This window comes from Pseudonaja textilis, chromosome 17, assembly GCF_049901715.1.
Source record: "Pseudonaja textilis isolate UNSWEBS1 chromosome 17, rPseTex1.2, whole genome shotgun sequence".
Lineage (NCBI taxonomy): Eukaryota > Metazoa > Chordata > Lepidosauria > Squamata > Elapidae > Pseudonaja > Pseudonaja textilis.
Window position 1 is genome coordinate 6,108,510 of NC_142006.1, and position 18,691 is coordinate 6,127,200.

Sequence of the window (18,691 nt, forward strand, 5' to 3'; positions counted from 1 at the left end):
TTTCCTCAGCTATAAATCTCCCAAGCCTCTTTACCTTGGCACCACGTCTTCCTTTCCCCCACCCACCCCTCCAGAAAGTGTCTTTTGTTAAATCGTCTTTGCAAAAAAAATCCAAACCTCAACCACCCCAAACCCGCCAGCCTTTGCAGGAAGGGGCTTAAACCAGCCTCCCCTTGTGTGCGGTGGGTAGGTTGGCTCTGCCCCTTCCAATGTATTGATTGATCAACTTTGTGTAGCCTTGGAGGAATGGCGGCACGATGGCCTCAGTGAAGGCCCAAGGGCATCCAACCCTTTTTGCTCTCTGTCTATGAGAGTCTCCGTCATCCAAGTTATGGTTGCGCCAAAGGTGCTTTTCCAAAACGCAGCTGGGCTTTCTTTTCTTTCTTTGCTTTGAAAACGTTTCGCTTCTCATTCAAGGAGAAAACTGAAGAAGCTTCTTGGATGAAGAAGCGAAACATTTTTAAGGAAAAAAACCCAAAGGAAGTCCAGCTGCCTTTTTGGAAAAGCACCTCGGGCCCTTTGCTCTCTGGGTCGGATGAGGAGAAATTGTCCTCCTTTCGTCACTTCACAAGAGAGGACAGGACGGCAAAACGTGGACAAAGAGAGGGAACCAAAGAGAGAAAACTTGCAGCCTGCCTTGAGTTTGCTTAGATCTAAGTCTTCTCCCCCGCCCTTGATTTCGGGGCGCTATCTCTGGGGGTCCCCAGAGTGGGCATCTTCCCCCCTGTTGGTCAATCATTCCACAGGCAACAGAGTCCATCAGGGTCCACCCCCCCTTGGGAAATATCGCTCCGACTTCCAGACTTTGCAAGACCCTCCCTCCGATTTTCATCGCCCTCATTAGCTCCTCCGTCCTTGTTTAAAAATGACTTTGCTCCCCGTCGCTTTGGAAACCGCCGAGAGAGGATAACACCGCCCCCCCACAAGGCCCCCGCTTGGCTTGGCACAGCGTAACCAGCAACAGATGCTGAGCTGACCTCTCCAACTTCCTGGAAACATGCATTTGTCAAAATAAAAATAAAGAGAGATTAATGTGAGGAAAAGGATTTTGAAACGAGGAGGAAATCATCGCCGCCTTGGGCCCAAACGTGCTAGCTTGCATTTTTTTTCAAGGGTGGGCGAAGGCCGGGCGGAGGAGGAGGAGGAGGAGGCGACCCCCCCATCTGGCGGCATGGGACAGCAAGGCTGGCATCGCCCACTTGCTTCAGGGGGGCGAGAAAGCATCTGTCCAGCGTGAACATCGGGGCAAATGCCAGAGGCCTCCAATGGCAGCTCTCAACCCCACCACGCCTTGAAAGACAAAAAAGTGTGCAAGCCCTTTTTCAAAACAAAACAAATGCACAATCCACACAGAGAATTTTGCGGGCTGCGCGACGACGCCAGACAGGGTGCACCCGAAAAGGACAATATTTAAGAGGAGGTCCCTCGTAAACCCCGACCAAGCCAGGCCATTTGAGGAGGTGGTCCTACTGGAGAAGTTCTCAATTGTGACCTCCTAGAGGTCAAGGTCAACTTTCTGAAGGCCCCTGGCCACTGTTCTCCATGCAGTGGATTCTCCTAGCCTGCAAACGCACGGCAAACTCACTAGAGGTTGTGGGAATGTCTTCTCTGTAGAGGGCAAGAAGAACCTTCTCCAGACTCATCTTATGGCCTGATCAGCCGGCAGTCCTTGATCTGAGGGCCTCCCTTCAGGCCTTCTCCTTCAAGGGGCGAGGGGATGGTGACCCCCTGAAGACTGCATCGCTCAGGCATCCCGAGCGCTGGAACAGGCTGCGTCCCACGGAGGCTCCCCCTCACTCAGGGCTTCCCCCCTCGTCCCCTTCTACAAAATTAAGACCAGCCTGTCAACAGCCCACGGATGGCGCTTCCATTACTCACCCCACCCAACCCGCATTCCCCAGGACACGCTAATAATGGATACAGAAAGCCCCAGGCGTTAAATCTTGGCATCCACCGAAGTGCCGGGGGCCAGTTCAGCCCTGATTGTGTTTCCCCACTTTCTCAACCGCTGTCGCCCTCGCAGAGAACAGAGAACGTCTCTGCCGGCAGAATCGATCTGCCGCCTCTCCCAGGGGCCCCACTTATCTTGCCAGAGAGATTAATCCAAGGCCCCTCCTTGATGGGGGGGGCGCCAGGGGTTCTTAGTGCGAGCCCTCCACCCCTCCCCAAGTTATCCTAGATCTGGATACAGCAGGACGATTTCCAGCACTTTGGGTGGCGCTAAGCTCTCCTTGGCAGTTGGAAATCCTACCCTACACCAACCTGCCTTCGGTCAAGACGCTTCCTCCCTCAAGATATACATTTTCCTGAATTGTGCCAAACCTGCAGGACCCCGAACCCTCAGCACCAGGGTGCCAGGCGAGGTGCCCTCCAACTTCAAGCCAGGCAAATCTAGTTTATCCCACCCCCAGGTGTTGTGCCAACTGAATCTTGTTCCAAGCACGTCCAGATTTGCTAGAGTTTCCCAGTGATTTTTTTCCTGCGGGAGTCCCAGGCAGGGTTTGCAGGACACCCCAATTTTTGCCCACCGTGCTGCTGTGAGGCAGGCTTTGCCGAGAGAGAGAGGCCGCCGGGCCCCAAAGCGACCCTGGGCGCTTCCAGGGCGAGAGGGTGAACTTGGACTTCCCAGCGCCAGTCTCCAAGACGCTAGGCCAGGTTGCATAACCCGCCGAGAACGTTTGCTTGCTTCCATTCCCAACGTTGATGCCATGTTGAGGGGCAGCAACTCACCTACTGGAAAGTGACCGCTCCTCCCGTGGGCATGGCTATCTGGGAAAAGGGAAACCCAGGGGATTTTCGGTCGGAAAAGTCCAGGGAGACAAAAAGGAACAAACCACCTAGCTTTTATTTTTTTGCAATAAGTAGGAGGGCCTTCAAAATTAGGACAAAGCCCAAGGGACTGTATCTCTTGGTTAGTAAATGAAAACAGCAAATTATGTCGGAAGAACTGGCGAAGAGTTGTCTTGGATGGCCCCGTGATTAAGAGGAAGAATATGTAAATGTACGTGGCTGTTGCTATAGTTACTACATGAATTACCGCCGGCGTTCGGGGGTGGCAGTTCTCCCCCCACTCCTTCTTTTAAAAACAGTTCTCCAGAAGGGTCAAGGCTTGCATTCTCAATGAGCCGGCTTCCCAAGGAGGCGGCTGCCGCTGTCAGGATTCAGACGCTGGGACCCAGGTTCCTCTCGTCCAGGCTGCAGCCTAGGGAATCCTGGCTTGCTAGAGTAGCCAGGTTTGCGCAAGCCACCAAGCCAGCTAGCTAGCAAGCTAGATTAGGGCTTAGCTCAGTGGGCGGGCCTGAGCAACGGACCATGGGTTGGGGGTGCCCCAATCCTGACGCCTTCTCCTCTTGGGGTTGGCGCCTGAACGGCTTGGCCTCTTGGAAGGAAGAAATTAATTCTGCTATTCTCTGAAAGGAGATGGGAGAAGCCCAACCAGCAGCTGTGTACTTGTGAGTGGCGAAGGAGCTCTGCCCACCTTCCTGCCTTAGTCTCCAGCCTAACCGATTATGCCACTCATGGCTGGGCACTTCAGATATAAAGCCAAACCAGGGACATCCTGGCACCGGGTTTCCAACACGTCTGGAGGTGCCACGCTGGAGGCCCTCGAGGCCACCACAGCCAGAAGGACTCCTTTGAAGAGCATCCCTTTGCTCTGGTTCTCCAGAACCTCTTCCTTGGCAAGGACAGAAGAATCAGGCTGTGGCTTTCCTTTGGGGGTCTCCTTTGGGGGTCAGGAAACAGGCCACACAACTTTCCTCTTTGGAGGGGGGGTTCCCTAGGCAACAAGAGGGGAACAAAACCTAAAGGAACACAAGTCGAGCTGTGTCTACGCACAGCTAGAGGAGCTGATGGCTACTCCCGGGCGGGGCGGGCATCCGGCCACCAGGAAGCGACCCACAGCCGGTCCTGACCCCAGCCCTGTGCCCCTTCCCTAAGGCACCCCGCCCAAGGCAGGGCTGGGTGAGGCTGCAGGAGCTCGTGGCCAGCCCAGCCTCTTGGCTAAACACAGGAAGGCGAAGGGTCAGCAGCCGCCTCCAGGCGGGCAGGCAGGCAGGCCAACCTCGGGAAGGAAAGGAAGAAACAACCCCAAAAAACACTACCAAGCGCAGAGATAGCAGAGCAGGCGGACTCTGTAGGGAGGGAAGGAAGGTGGGCTGTTCTTCTGAACAGGGACGGGTGGGAGAAGCAGCTTTCAACCTCCCTCCGCTCCTCCGTGCACAGAGCAGCAAGCCCTGAGTGGGGCTCCCGCCTGAACCCCAATTCCAAGTGCAGATCCCAATCCCAAAAGCCAGGAAAGAGACATTCCCAAGGCCCTCTGCCCCACCAAGTAAGCAGACCCCCAGAGACCGTTTGCTTTGAGGGTTTCAAAGCTCACCCACCCACCCACAAGCTATCCCTCCTGGATGAAATTCTTCTCTAAAGAAAAAGGCTGCCTTGAATGACCTACGGGCAGAACAGCAGGATTGCAAACCGTGTAAATATATACGTAAGATAAATGAAAAAAATAATCATCTCAAGACACAGACAGACACACATGCAGAGAGAGAGACACTTGCCCATTATATTAAGGACACCAGACTGTTTTTCCATGCTTGTGTGTGTGTGTGTGCCAAATGTTTCATCTGGGCTAGGCGCAGGTCCTTAATCACCTGTGCTTTATTTAGGCTTTCCAGAGGCTGCACTGATCTGTGTACGTTTCTGGTGTTTTGATCCACAAGAGGAGAACGACGCATCAGTATTTCTGGAACTGTCACGCACCCGTCGAAGGATTGAGAACTACTGAAACCACGCGAATAACTTGCCGCCTGCCTTGTTTATGTCGGCCGCAGACTTCTAGCCCAAGACTCTCCCTCTCGGACGAAGAATTGGACTAAACAGCTGGAGTTCATATTCTCAGAACTGGGAGAAACAACGACTGTTTGCGGATTTTTACAGCCCAGCAACCTCAGGGAATCTCCAGTGCAACCAACCATCAGTTTGCTGCTGCCTGCTGGCAGCCTCCTCTCGTGTTCCAGCTTTGACCTATGCCGGCACAGCTGGGATCCCCTGCCCCTTTCTTCCTCCCCGTAGCTCTGATGTCCACATAGCGATAAGGTATATCTGCAGGTCTGTTTAATCTCCAGGGAAGGCGTCCTGGAACTCAAAAAAAAAAAACCCGTGCATGCTATTTTCCAACACTGCTTTGAACTTGGTTAAGTCTACAGAACACAGAGTGACAGGGTTGGAAGAACCCTTGCTCAAACTGGTTTAGCTCATTGCCCCTGGCGGCGTTTTGGGCGCAAGAAGTATTACAGACTGACAAAACCCACATCGATTTACAGAACCTCCTTGGTTAAAGAAGATGGAGATGGGACACAGACAGAGGGAGGTAGGAAAATTTTTCTGTCCCCTCCTGGATCTGAGTGAACATTGCGAACCAAGAGGAGGGCAGCTGAAAGCCTTAATGTCAGTTAACGTGGATGAGGAGATTCCCAGAAATAGAACCGAATCTTAGCAGGAGATAAGAGATGCAGGTCTTTCACTGTGTGGACCCCAGAAATATCGAAGGAAAACGGTAGATTAATCTCACTGCAGACCGCAAGAACCCCTTCAAGGCTGGGATGAATGGTTGTGTGAAAAGGACTGAGAGCAAGGCTCAAAGTAACGGCGACAACGCTCAGAAAGTCAAAGATCAGCAGGCAAGGAGGAAAAGGTAGATCCCCTTGGTTTGTCCCAAGAAGATGGACATTAAGAAACCCATAATAATCTCCTTAAACCCCATGAGACGCCTTCCTCACCGCTGCCCGGGGAGACTGATTCCAGGATTACAGAGAACGTTTCTGTACTTGTCTATTTCAAACAAGCACACGAGAAGAAAGCATGAGAAGTCGGACCGCTCAAAGAATATGCATTTAATGACTGTTGGGTACAGGTAAGATCCATCCAACACCAACGAAGCGTAATCGACGGTCCACCAAAATAAAAACCGTCACGGTTTTCCTCCATGGATGGTGTACGTGCGGAAGTGCAATTTTTTTTCCCCTCTACCAACTCCAGAAATAACCTCGGTTACCATATTTCGCAGGCTTGTATTCGCCTTCCGTTGGCAGGTTGGCTGGCGCTCTCGTTCGGGAATGGCAGGGGTTCTCGGGGAGGGGACGGTCGGTCTTCACTTTAGTGACCTGGAAAGGGAAGAATCACACGGGAAGTTCTTGCTGAGCAGAAGGGACGGAAGCGCTGCAAGGGAAAAAGGCATTTCAGAAGGGAAGTGGACGGAAAGAGCAGGGAAGGACGCCTGAAGCTGGTTTAGAGGCAGTTAAGACACAGGATCTCCTGCCCAGTATTTCCTACTCGGGTCAGACGAAATGGGCCTCTGTAAATATTCCCCTCTTACCCTCGGTTGGAAAAACTGCACTGGAAGCCAGGTCAAGATCTGATAAACACGCCAGAATGTAAGGCCCGTTTGCTGGCGTGCAACACGGCAAGGGGCTGCTCTGCAACCCTGTGCACCAACCCCTAAAACACAGCCGTACAACGAGACATGGAAGCAGGAAGGGGGCCTCTGGAAACACTACGCACCTCAAACTAGCCTATAAAGTAGCAGAAAAGGAACTCAAAACCTACATTTGAAGCTGACCTATTGGCCAGACTCCTACAAAGCCAAACTGGGAGGGAGCATCAGGTCCAGGATAACTGCAGCATAATATAACTTAAAGCAGCCATCCATTCCCTGCCTCTATCTTCCAAGACATCCTTAGCAATTAACAGAGGCGGCTACTTGAGGGACAACTGCTTCCAAGCCCTGTCTGTTACACAGGTCCTCTTCGAGCAAACGTCTTCCTACCTCACCAACTCACGTGCAAAACTGCCAGCTCTGTCAGCACAGAAATATGCCTGGCAGGGTCAGAAAGAGGGGAGTTAGACCCCCTGGCCTTCACATGCCAGAAACCTGTCACCCCCTTAAAGGGCTGGTGTAACCTGGCCACACTCCACAGCCTCATGCATCCTAACAAAGAGGAAAGTGAACTCAGTCTTACCACATACTCAGAGCTGCAGTGGGAAGAGAGGGAGAGGATCTCCATGTGACTGGAGATGGTGGGAGACAGCAAAGAGCACTTTGGTCCACTGACCACGAGGACATGCCTCCAGAGAGACACGGACGGTCTTTGTTTACCTTTGACAGCTGACCCAGCTCTGGCCTCACCCAGCCCAGCTTGTCCAGCACGCAGTCATCGAAGAGCTGCTGCTGCTTCCGACACTGACGAAGCTTCAACATGTTGGACTTGTCGAGACAGTTCCAGTATTCGTTGAAGGGCTCGGCGCAATGCAGCTTGATCTGCCTGCAAAAACCAGAGGAGGCCGCCGCGTTCGGTTAACGGAATAAAAGGTTGCAAGACATTCCGAACGATGACACCCAGGCAAGAATAAGAACGGAAGACTGGTGCATTAAATAACAACCTGGGTACACAACCCCGAAACATCTGGAGCCCCACTTGAACTTCATCGACATTGACAAAATCACCACTGGTCAGTTGCGGAAGGCAGCTTTGCTTGGAACAGCTGACATCCTGCGACCAGATTTTTCACACCATCAAACAAGAACATCTGCCCATCTTAGGAAGGACTCAACAGATGGACAAAAATGCCAATTCCAGTTCAAATACCTATGCCACACACCATACTAATGTATTATTTGAGTACTGTGGGCATTGACAATATCTCTATTGGTCAATTGCAGAAGGCAGCTTTCCTTGGAACAGCTGACAAACTGCCGTTAACACCATCAAGCATCCACATCTGCCTATCTTAGGACTTTGGGAAGGTTTCAATAGGTCGGTTAAAATGGCAAATCCAGCCTGAAGATCTGGCTGTGTGACAAACCATAATACTTCCCACTTCAACTCCGAGCTACAAACATTCTCCTTTATTAATAACAATTCCCTTCGAGGCCCTCAGAGCACGACCCAGCCGGGAGTCCCAGAGCCCTCCCCGTGCCAGGCTCACTTGAAAAAGTCCACAGCGCACTTGCTGACGGCCCGGCCTTCCTTCAAGCACTTCCGTGGGTCCCTCTCCTCCCAACGGCAGAGCATGAACTCCTTGTTGATCTGGTCACACTGCGAGCCATAGTGGTGGGCACCGGCCTTCAGGACCGCGGTGCCAACCGGCAGCTGAGGAGCAAGCGAGGAAGTCAATGTTGCCATCTTGCAGGCCTTCAAGGGCATCAACGATTCGTAACGCACACAAATAAATACCTTTCCGCTACATAAAGAGAGTGGGGTGGTTTAAAACCATGAGAAGCCTCGGCTCGTCCCCTCTTCCCCAACGGGGCCCCCTCAATAGGGTCATAATATTCAAGATATTTATTTGTTTGCATTTTAAGAACTTTAGTAATTATTTAAGAACATTGATATTTCTGCGGTCTTTTACAATTGCACCTGCAGTGTTCATAAGCTTCCTTTTTATCTCTTCTTGCACATGCCAAAGTGGGTGAGATGGTTATATAAATTTGATTAATGAATAAAGTTCATGAATACCCCAGATTGTGCAGCCTGGTTGTTCATCAAATCTTATTTTATTCCTTTCCCCACCTTCCCTTCAAATATAATCTTCCTGCTGGTTGTCAAATCCATGCCAGGAGAAGGACTAAAATTTTAAGTTGTGAAAGTCCACGTAACAATTTTTTGGGGGGATGGGGGGTGGGATTTGCTTGTTTTGTTTATTTATTTTTGTTTTGCTTGCTTGCAAAATTTACCGCGCTCCCATCTTAGCCAGTGCAATCTTCCTGCTGGCTGTCAGATGCTTGCTGGGAGAAGGATAAAACTTCCAAAGCTCTGAAACTGCAGGAAATGACCAATTTTTGCAAATATATATATATATATCTTATTTATTTGTTTGTTTGCTTGTTTGTTTGTTAAAGGGGGGGAGGGGGGAGGCTTCAAGAGAATTGGGGAGAGGGGGTTGCAGGTCCAGACCTGGATTGACCCCCTGGGGAAGAGTGACCCCCCCCCCCAGAGGGGCTTGGGGAGGTCAACCCCGGGGGGTCAAAGGTCACGGGAGGTCAGGCGAGTGGGGAAACTGAGGCACCGCTTGGGGCTGGGCGCTCCGGGGAGCAGCAGGGACGGCTCACCTCCGGGACGTCCAGCTCCTCCATCGAGGGCACCTCCACCAGGCCCGCCATGGCCGCAGAAGCGCCGCACCTTGAACTACCCTTCGCCGATGCCGCCGCAGGGCCTCAGGCCGCCACTGCGCATGCTCCTCCCCCCCTTTTTTCCCCCGCCACGCAGGCGCAGACGCCCCGCTGTGGGCCCCGCCTCGCCCGCCCCGCGCCCCTCGTTGCCTAGGCGACGGAGACGCGCGCGCCTGCGCGCCCCAGCCCCGCCGCGCCATGCAGTACACGGGCAGCTTCTACCGCGGGCAGCGCGTCAACGGCAGGTGCACGTGGGGACGCGCCCCTTTGGGGAACCGGGGTCCCGGGGTCCAGCCTCCGCCCCCCGCTTGCCTAAAGGTTGCAAAATGGGGGTGGGGTGGGGGTGGTGCACACGTCTTAGGCGGAGGTTGCAGCGGGGAGCCTCTGTTCGCGTGTAAAGGAGGGTGCCTGGCACGAATGCCTGGCAGATGCGGGCTGCCCCCGTAAAGACTCGCCTGGGGGACGCGGTCCGTTAATATGCACCGCTAAATAAAAGCATTAATCACCCCTAAAGCTTATGCAGGACCGTGTCGGTAATGCTCTTAAGGGCAAACGGGGGGGGGGGGGCTTGGGGGGCGATGGGGGCCGTTATCCCTGCCTATTAATAGGTCCAATGCATCATAGTCTCCCCTCCTCGTTTGATATATGATGATTAGGGGATGGGGGCGGCAATGCATAGGCCTACTGCTTCCTTGCAGGAGGGTGAAGCCCCCACCTGGGCAGGGAAGGGCTAGGTGGGTGGGTGGGTGAGGGGCTTTGTGGTTGGAGAGAGGTGTAAGAATGGGATGCCTGACATTCCCTCTGGGCTCCCCCCCAGGTTGGAAGGGACGGGGACCTACACCCTCCCCACCGACACCAAGTACGAGGGCGAGATGAAGGACGGGATGTTCCATGGGAAAGGAACCCTCTACTTCCCCGGCGGCAGCAAATACGAAGGGATTTGGGACAAAGGCATCTGTGTGGAGGTATGGAGTCAACCAGGGGGCCCCCGGGAGCCTCTGGGGTCCTTGAGCGATGATGTCGACCCATCTGGGCCTATGGGGAGCCATCCTTTCTCCTCCATTTCTGAAGCCTTGGGAGACGTCTTCCTTGCTGAGAGTCCCAAGCCCGTTGCGCTTCCTACACCCACAAATCAGAGCGGCTCGGTGCACATCCTGTGCTATGACGATGCTGGGGAATGGATCCAGAATGGATTGCCCCATAAGGACCTTTTAGGACCAGGGGCTGGACGGACCTTAAATATCCTTCAGGGGTGTCCATCCTCTTCAGAAGTGCCCACGCCTGACTCTTCTCCGTAGGGTGTCTTGCTTCTTCTACCTGCCTGGTTGGTCTGTTTCCTGTGTTTGATAAAACAGATTTATCGTTGATGACCGCTTGATAAGCAGGCTCATTCACATAACCTGAGAGGGAGAAGGAGCCATCCTTGGGGGCTCGGGCGGAATCCTTGAACCAAAACACAACCGAGAAACAGGAAGTTGGATCTCAATGCTTGGTTCTGCTCAACCTTAACCCTGAATTTGGCCCGGCAGGGGGAATACACTTTCTCCGATGGTTTGGAATATAAAGACAACAAGTGGCATTACTGCGACGGCTACGACCGGAGGTTTTACACGGAAATCTGCAACGGCCTGAAGCCAGCAGGTACAGCCTCGAATCAGCCCGATGATGGAATGACTGATATTTCCCCTCTTTGGGAGGTGGGCAGACCTTCTCCTCTCTGGTTGGGAGACCCCCAAAAGACTCACAATCAGACCTCCTGGTACAAAGCAGTAAACGTTGGGCTATTTCTTCAGAGTTTTCATTTCTCACCTCCTCCTCTTCCTCGGTTTCTCTTTCCAAGGGATTTCCCAGCTGACGGACCTGGATCCTCCCCGGCGCATTCCCACCGGCTGCTACGACTGCGGAGATGGTTTCTACAACCCGAACACCAGAGTGGTGGTGGATTACCGGCACCGCTTTCTGAGAAATGCAGGTAGGCCCTTCTCCGGATCCCTTCCCACCTGGGACCGGTTGCAGGGGATGCACAATCAGCAAGGCGGAAGTCCCTGTCATCCTTGGGCAGACCAGCCCAAGTCTTGGAGTCCTTCAGATCAGGGGTCGCCAACCTTTTGGATCTCAGGGACCACCAAACTCATAATTTTAAATCCCAGAGACCCTGGGAAAATCCCCCCAAAAGTCTGCAGGAAAATTCCCCACCCTGTTTTCCTACCAATCCATCATTCTTTATTTGGGATCGCAGGATACCGTCTCCAGCTCCGTTCTCAGGGGGAGAGAGAGAGGGAGAGACTTTTGGCTCCATGCAAGGAAAACAGCAGAAGCCGCAGAAATCTTTCTTTCTCTCCCCCAAACTCCGCCAGAAATGAGTCTCTGCTGGTGCAGCCTCTTGGAGCGGGAGGCCTTGCAGGATCCCAAAGACTCATTTCTGGGGGAGTTTGGGGGAGAGAAAGAAAGACTTTTGCTGCTTTCCTTGCGTGCAGCCAAAAGCAGAAGAAAGAAAGGGAAAGAAGCAGCCTGGTGGCCAGGCGAGGCGCGTGGGGTGAGTGGGGCAAGTTTCCCCCCTCCGCCCTTCTCCCCCTCCCCTCACTATCCCGTGTTGCTCGCAATGCAAGTGACGCGAGTCTTGTGTTCCCACGCAGCCTGGATTAACTGCTTTGTGGGGGGGGACATTTCTCTGCGGACCACCAAAATTTTCTCAAGGACCACCAGTGGCCCCTTGGCCCACTGGTTGGGAGTGCGGAGGAATCAGGGCCCTTCAGATCAGCCTTCTTAAGACCCTCGAAGGTAGGTTGGACTCTAGTGACGCTCCACTAGAAGGATAGGCCATGACCCTGATGGGGTTGGCGGGATCGGTCCTGGAACATCGCTAGGACTTTGCCCTAGCTGGGACTGAGCCATCTCTGCTACCCAGGCCCTCCCTACAGCCTAGTCACCATGCCTCTGGGTGCCATCAGACCAAGGTCCTGGACTCAGAGTCAACACTCGTGAGGAGTGAGATAAACACAGGAATTCCCAATGCAGGATTGAGAGAGAGAGAGAGAGAGAGAGACTCAGCCACAATCATAAGTGGCCCATTGTGCGAATCCCGCTTTGCAAGAGGGCATCTGGGCGTTGTGCAGGAGCGTGGCCCCCTTCCCTCCCGCTCCCTCTGGGTGTGAAGATGGGATCTGGTGCCAAAGCCCATCCCTTCCTTTAAGGCCGCGGATACAATTGAAAACGACAGCATTGGCCTGCCCTTCAAGGAACAGACGCCCTCCCCAGGGGGGTCTTCCAAGGCTGGAGGGGGCCACCGAGGTGACAAGAGAGGCAGGGGGGGGGCGAGCGTGCAAGGAAATGCTCAGCCGGGAGAGGGAACACATCCAGGGCTGCTCCTTTGCCGGAAAGGCAGGAAGACCCTGGCAGGCGACTGGCCAGCTCTGGAAGCATCAAAAACAGATGGCAGGAAATATTTAGGGACACGCCCAGGCTTTCGAGGGCAGATAGACCCACCCGGAGAGAAACTAAGCTCCTCCTCCCGTCTGGGGTTCGAAAGAGGCATTGCGAAGACTTGAACCCAGGTCTTCGGCCTTGAACGAGCCCTTTCCATTCTAAGATTTTTTTTCCCCCTGCCCTCCGTTTCTGCTCTTCCATGGCCCTTTTGCAGCCTTGAATTCCTTTCTCTCTGCCCGGCCCTGCCTGGCATCGCGGCCGGTTGCCCCTCGAGAGCAGCACCTGGCCCCCCTGACAAACAGGGCAGGAAATGGCCTGTGACACCCAGGCCCCATTAGCTGTGACGGGTTCAAATGGCCACTTTGCAAGTCGCAAGTTGAAACTATTAGCCTGGAAGGAAATAAATAAGTGTGTCTGCTCGGATACTTTTTCGCGGATGGCGTTGGGTTTTGATCAAGCAATGAAAGTCGCCTGGTTTTCTTTCTTTCTTTCTTTTTTTTAGCATACTATAGTATAACTCTCTCTCTCTCTCTCTTTTTTTTCTCCCCTTCTTCCTCTTTTCTGCTTTTGTATATTTAATCATTGTGAATTATAAGCCGTGTGAAAGATTTTAGCTCTGGGGCATTTGCCAGATGGTTGATTCTGCTATTTTTTTTTTCCCCCTTCTTTTTCTTTCGCACAACAAAAGACATAATGTTTGTGGCAAGCCCCGAGAAATTGTTGGTAATCAGTGCATTCTTCAAAGAACGGGCGCCAGACCTGTTTGCAAGAATGTTCGGCTTATGCCGAAATTAATCGTGAGCTCTTTTGAGTCTGCTCCTGGGCAGGGAACAAAACAAATTGTGTCAGTTGTGTGTCAGTTGTGTGCTGGTTTCCCATCGCCCAGCCCTCTGAATGGCAGAGAGATGAGATGGGTGAATGAGCGCCTTTCTTTCTTTCCCCCACCCTTCTACATCTTTTGGCTGTTAATGCTGCATATGATCGACACGGCCGTGGTTTCTGAAATCACCGCTTGGTGCAGCTTCCTTAAGGCGAACTCAAAGGCTCTGGTTTTGTGGAGGAGCCTCTCCGGGGGGAGAAAGATCCCTCTTGGAGCCATGCTCTCCAGAACTGTTGAGTTAGCGATGCCCAAAATTGGGGCGTGGAGTCAGAAGGAAATGCACGTAACGCAGCACTGGAGGCTTTGGAGATGACAAATCTTTTTGAGCTCAATCTGGGATCTCCAGGGTTGAGAAGGTCACCAAAGAAAGACACAGGGAAGTTCCCTCTGCTCTTATTTAATTCAGCCCTGGATGAATGTTTTGCTTGGTTTCCTGGTGTGGAGACAATAACTTGGTCCTCAACACCAATAAGACCAAGGAACTTATAGTGGACTCTAGAAGGAACAGATCAGACATCCGGCCCTTGGTTATCAATGGAGACCGAGTGGAGAAAGTGGCCGGTTTTAAGTTTCTGGGTGTCACCCTAAAAGAGGAGCTGACCTGGGGGTGCTCACATGGCAGCCCTGGTCAAAAGGGCCCAGCAGAGATTAGACTACCTGAGACTTCTCAAGAAACAACATCTCAATGAAAGACTGCTGGTGACCTTCTACTATAGAGAGTATCTTAACTTACTGCACTTTTATATGGTTTGCCAGTTGCACAGGGTCAGATAGGACAGCGCTCCAGAGGGTTAACGTCATTGCCCAGAGGATCATGGGTTGCCCTCTCCCTTCTTTGGAAGAGCTTTAGGGCTCCCACTGCCTTAAGAAAGTTCAAAACATCCTCAAAGATCCGTCTCATCCTGGGCACCCTTTTTTTTTTTTTGAACTATTACCATCTGGCAGATGGTACAGGACAATAAAAACAAGGACAAATAGGCCGAAAAAGAGCTTCTATCCCGGGGCAGTAGCTCTTTTGAATTATGCTGTATAGTGCAGTGTTGGTGTGGTGTCAGGGGGTTGCCAGTTCAATGTGTGGAGGGTGAAGGATGTGTGTTTGTGTTTATTTTCATGGTCATGATGTGCACTGAAGATGGTGTTTGATTTCATTGTACGAGGTGCAATGACCATAAAGTAAACTAAACTAAATTTTAGAGGAAGGGCAGCAGTCTCAAGCCAGACTAGGAAAGGGCCCACATATGATTCTTCTGTCAGGCTCTGGGAGACTCACCTTCCGATCCAAGAGACACGGGTGTAAAATAGGCAGGATCGTGAGAAGCTGTTCCCCACCTTCCGGCGACTTTTTTTTAACCGCTGCCTGGCCCTAGTGAGGGCTTAGCAGGATGACCTGGTGGCATTCCGCTGTGGGCATTCGGGGTCCCAAATCTCCCTTCCCAGCCTCTCCACCTAAAAGCACCTCCCTCGCATTTGAGGAGGGGCTCCGCGGATTCCCTCGGAGAGCCCTGCTGGGCTGGGGGTGGGAGGGGGTCCGTGCCTCGGCAACTTCTCCATGTTAGAGTCCACAATCTTTGGTTCTTGCACCCCGACCCGACCCCTCCGGGTTTCCAGGCCCTCAAATAATGACTGCTTGGAAACCTGCAAAGATTGAATTTCCTGGCTTGCCAAAGAACAACAACCAAGGTTTGGGTCTGAGCTCTCTGCTACGGATACGTAGCCGCCTCCAAAGCCAGGGGAATCAAATCCACAGCGTAACATTAACAAACAGATCGTTTCAGCCCAGGCTGGAAGAGTTCCTTTTAACGGGCAATTTGTAATTGCACCGGTTAAATAGGGACCAGCAGCTAAGGGGTCACTCCTGGTTGGTGGCCAAGGGTTGCGGGGAACTTTCTGGATGGCGATTAGCCTGAAAGTCGCAGGCAGGCCAGACCAGAGAAGGCTTTGCAGCTGCAGTCTTTATTTTACCAGGCGATTTCCTGAAGGTCACCCTCAAGTATTGAACTGGTCCTTATTCCAGGGCAGAGCCATTGTCCAGGTCACTTCAGAACGTTTTTGTTTGGCTTCAAAACAAGGACCCAGGAGAGCTCTAACCACAGAGCTGCTCCTAAGATTATGTCCTTTGCGGATGGAGAGACCTGAAACGGTCTTTGGCCCAGGTTTACGGAAAGCACCCCAGCCAGGTTGCTGGGGGTCCCAGACCCCGCCTGCAACAGATCTTCAGAGGGGAGGGTTGGAGTCCTTGACGGCATCAGCGGGGTGTCGGATAAGGAGGGAAGAAGAACTGCACGGAGATATACTTTCGCCCAATCCCTTTAGCATTAAATGGCGGCAGCTTCTTTGCTTAGGGCTTGAGGGACCGGGCTAAAAATTCATCTTGAATAGATGAATAACCAAATTGGAAGGGAACTGGAAGGCCTCCAACCAACCAAGGAAACCCTAGATTCCATCAAGGCTTCCTTAAAACCCCAAGTCAATCCAGATGCTCCCCGCGGATTCAGTGCCTCTCCTGCCCTTCCTTGGGTGGCGGGCCAAGGATGCCCATCCAGGGTGGGTTCGCCACCTGGTCTAGCGCTGGCCCCTTTCCTGGTCCAGCCTGGACTCTCCTCCTTGGGTGCAAATGGGGGCGGGGGTGGGGGTTGAAAAGAGGGAGATGCAAAGAGAATGAACCGAATTGCATCCCAATGGGATTTCCCCCCCCAAAAAAAACACACACACATACACGCACGTACGCACGCACGAAAGACAGAGCGCCTAATTACACCAGGGCGATAATTTCTAGTTGATTAAAGAGTATTTGTTTTCTCGCTTCTCCCTCCCTCCGGCCCGACCCCCCAGTGCCACTTTAAAAAAAAAAGAGGAAATCACAAGGCGAAGATGAGCCTCGGCGCTCCTATTAATATTACCCCCACAATTGTCTTAGCTCAAAAAAAAAAGAAGGAAAAAATAATATATTTATTTTTTTTTTAAAGAGGAAGGTAATTACAACTTTTGCCGTCTGGGAGCACTAATCAAAGTCTGTCCGGGCTTTTCATTCCGTTTTTAAATGTGGGTGTCAAAAAAAAAAAAGGAAAAAAAAAGGCAACTCTTCAGGCTCACCCCGGTGGGTGTGGCGGGGTGAGGGACGGCACGAGGGGACCCGTGGCGGATAACGAGCAGCTGCCGAGCCAGGACCCGGCATCTGTGATTTAAATTGTTAGCTTGCACCGTCAGGTAGAGTGCAGGAAGACATGATGGAGAGGCTGTTAAGTCCCTGGCCGCCAATTACCAACAATCAGGGAGGAGCCCCAAACTCATTCAGCACAATAAACCACAGTTTTCCTTGTTTCATCCTGAAGAGGCTACAGCTGCAGCGGCGGCGATGATTCAGAGCCCTGGAGCAGGCAGGCGTGATTAGCAGGCAGCCTTGCCTGCCTCCTCTTCCTCTCCAAGCGCGCACAGACCAGCCATTAACCCTTCGCTCGGCTGTTCCCCACCCACACGGGATGGGACGCACAAACCCACCCACCCCACCCCCGCGTCCCCTCTCCATGGGAGGGTGGCGTGTCCTATCCGGTAAGTCCAGTGCGAGAGTTGGGGTGATGGAGGATGGGTTCCCCTTTCCTTTGCATCCCTCACCATTGAAGCAGGAGAACGCCCCCCACCCCCAGCTCCAGAGAAGGAACATACCTAGTTCCCTCCCTGGTCAAAAGTCCTGCATGGAAGGCAGAGGGTGGCTCTCTCCTTCCTGCCGACGGGCAGAATCCCAACCTTTTCCCAGAGCCACCGCAGGAGCTCTGGAGGTGAGATTTATGCGGATCCTTGGCTGTGCATGATCCAGGCCTGCCTTCTTCAGGGTAGCCCTGAGCTGTGGCCAACGACCTGGGCGAAGTGGAGCCACCTGTGCCCCACACAGCCTGGAACGTTCTCAGGGCAGCAGCCAAGGGACATTTAGCCTCCTCCAAAGTATCACCGGGTAGCCCAGGGGCTCAGTTCCTACCCTCTTCTCCCCTCTTGGTCACAACTGGGAAATTGTGACATGGACACAAGCTGGATTCCCAGAGACCCAAAATCAAAAGAAGGGAATGAAAATATATGTATTGGGGATCCTGGAGTCGGTTTCCTTAACCCAGGAAAAGAAGCCGCGTCAGTTTTGAACCGGTTACCGGATTAACCGCCTAACGCTTAAGCAAAATGGAATTTAGAGATGAGCGGACCTGAATTATAACGGCCTTTCCCCAACAATGCACGGGACTCCTCAAATTTCAGCTCACCCTTCCGTGCTTTCTGAAATCCCCTGAACAAAGGCCGGAGTTTTGACAGTATGAAAAACGACCTAAATGAAATTAACTGAGTTGTTAAAAGGCAGTCAAGACTGTCGTTCATGTCCAGGGTAGGGAATTAGACTAATTCCATGCCCGCTTACTTACCTGGAGTAAACCCAGTTTAAACTCACTTGGGCTTGTTTCCAAGTCCGGCTGCCTTGCTAAGCCAACCGAAAACAACACCCAAGTGGCCTCATTGCCAGCTCAAAATACACTTGCTTTCTCTTTGAGGGGAACCTTGGCCTTCCTTTCTATCTGCCCTGCCTTGAAAAAAAGAAAAAAAATCCTTCTTTTATGTCTTAAGTCTTCATTGTTCCTCGCTCAGCTCTTGGGCCAAAACTCCCCCGTTTGACAAGGAAAGGCCAAGAGAGCCGCTCGCACACCCACACGCATACCCTGAACGAAATGCATTTTAATTCTCCTCTTGTGTCTCCCCCCTACCACAATTGCCACCCCCTCTTAAGATGATGACGAGCACGACTGGATTGTGAAGACGTGCCGGAAAGGCTGGGACGAATGCGTTGGCTTCAAGCCGAAGAAGTGAGCCGGGCGGAGGGCGAAGGAAGAACCGCGCGGCTCCCCTTGGGTTTTCCCCACACACACCCCCACCCCGCCAGAGGACCCTCTCCCTATAATTTCTCCATTAAGGCCGACGTGGCCTCCCCCTGCCAGGAGAAGGGGGCCCAGCGGCTTCCTTTTCATCGAAGGCCCTAAGTGGAAATGGTGAGCCAATCGCCCGCAATTACGCTCCTCTTCCTCCCCGGTTGGCAAGCGGGCTGCCCGCCGGTCCTTTGACCGACGCCCCGCCGGGTTCATTGGCCGCCAGATTTTTATTGTGGAGGTTGTTGTGGTTGCGGTTGTTTTTGTTGTCCTTTGGTTTTGCCCTCCTCGTGGACGTCCCAGGACAAGGCTGGGGCC

General features: G+C 52.7%; 2 protein-coding genes across 2 annotated transcripts; one reads left to right on the top strand and one right to left on the bottom strand.

Moving 5' to 3' along the window:
- Window positions 1–5,879: 5,879 nt before the first annotated feature.
- On the bottom strand, window positions 5,880–9,263 carry NDUFA8 (NADH:ubiquinone oxidoreductase subunit A8). Its single transcript, XM_026712290.2, has 4 exons — window positions 9,110–9,263; window positions 7,987–8,150; window positions 7,157–7,322; window positions 5,880–6,164 (listed from the first exon to the last, which is right to left on the bottom strand). The coding sequence occupies exons 1-4, from the start codon at window positions 9,158–9,160 to the stop codon at window positions 6,027–6,029; spliced, it is 519 nt and encodes a 172-aa protein (XP_026568075.1). The 5' UTR covers window positions 9,161–9,263; the 3' UTR covers window positions 5,880–6,026.
- Window positions 9,264–9,352: 89 nt separating this feature from the next.
- On the top strand, window positions 9,353–18,656 carry MORN5 (MORN repeat containing 5). Its single transcript, XM_026712291.2, has 5 exons — window positions 9,353–9,414; window positions 9,987–10,134; window positions 10,699–10,810; window positions 11,010–11,141; window positions 18,238–18,656. The coding sequence occupies exons 1-5, from the start codon at window positions 9,368–9,370 to the stop codon at window positions 18,315–18,317; spliced, it is 519 nt and encodes a 172-aa protein (XP_026568076.1). The 5' UTR covers window positions 9,353–9,367; the 3' UTR covers window positions 18,318–18,656.
- The last annotated feature ends 35 nt before the right edge of the window (window positions 18,657–18,691 follow it).

What these genes read in the sequence shown, in the direction of transcription:
- NDUFA8 (XM_026712290.2), bottom strand. Translation starts at nt 9,160, where the DNA reads ATGGCGGGCCTGGTGGAGGTGCCCTCGATGGAGGAGCTGGACGTCCCG. An exon ending in TGCGCTGTGGACTTTTTCAA is followed by an intron (nt 7,323 to 7,986) that starts GTGAGCCTGGCA and finishes TGGTTTTTGCAG; the next exon opens with GCAGATCAAGCTGCATTGCG. An exon ending in AGCTGGGTCAGCTGTCAAAG is followed by an intron (nt 6,165 to 7,156) that starts GTAAACAAAGAC and finishes TTCCCTTTCCAG; the next exon opens with GTCACTAAAGTGAAGACCGA.
- MORN5 (XM_026712291.2), top strand. Translation starts at nt 9,368, where the DNA reads ATGCAGTACACGGGCAGCTTCTACCGCGGGCAGCGCGTCAACGGCAG. An exon ending in CAACGGCCTGAAGCCAGCAG is followed by an intron (nt 10,811 to 11,009) that starts GTACAGCCTCGA and finishes TCTCTTTCCAAG; the next exon opens with GGATTTCCCAGCTGACGGAC. An exon ending in CCGCTTTCTGAGAAATGCAG is followed by an intron (nt 11,142 to 18,237) that starts GTAGGCCCTTCT and finishes CCCCCTCTTAAG; the next exon opens with ATGATGACGAGCACGACTGG.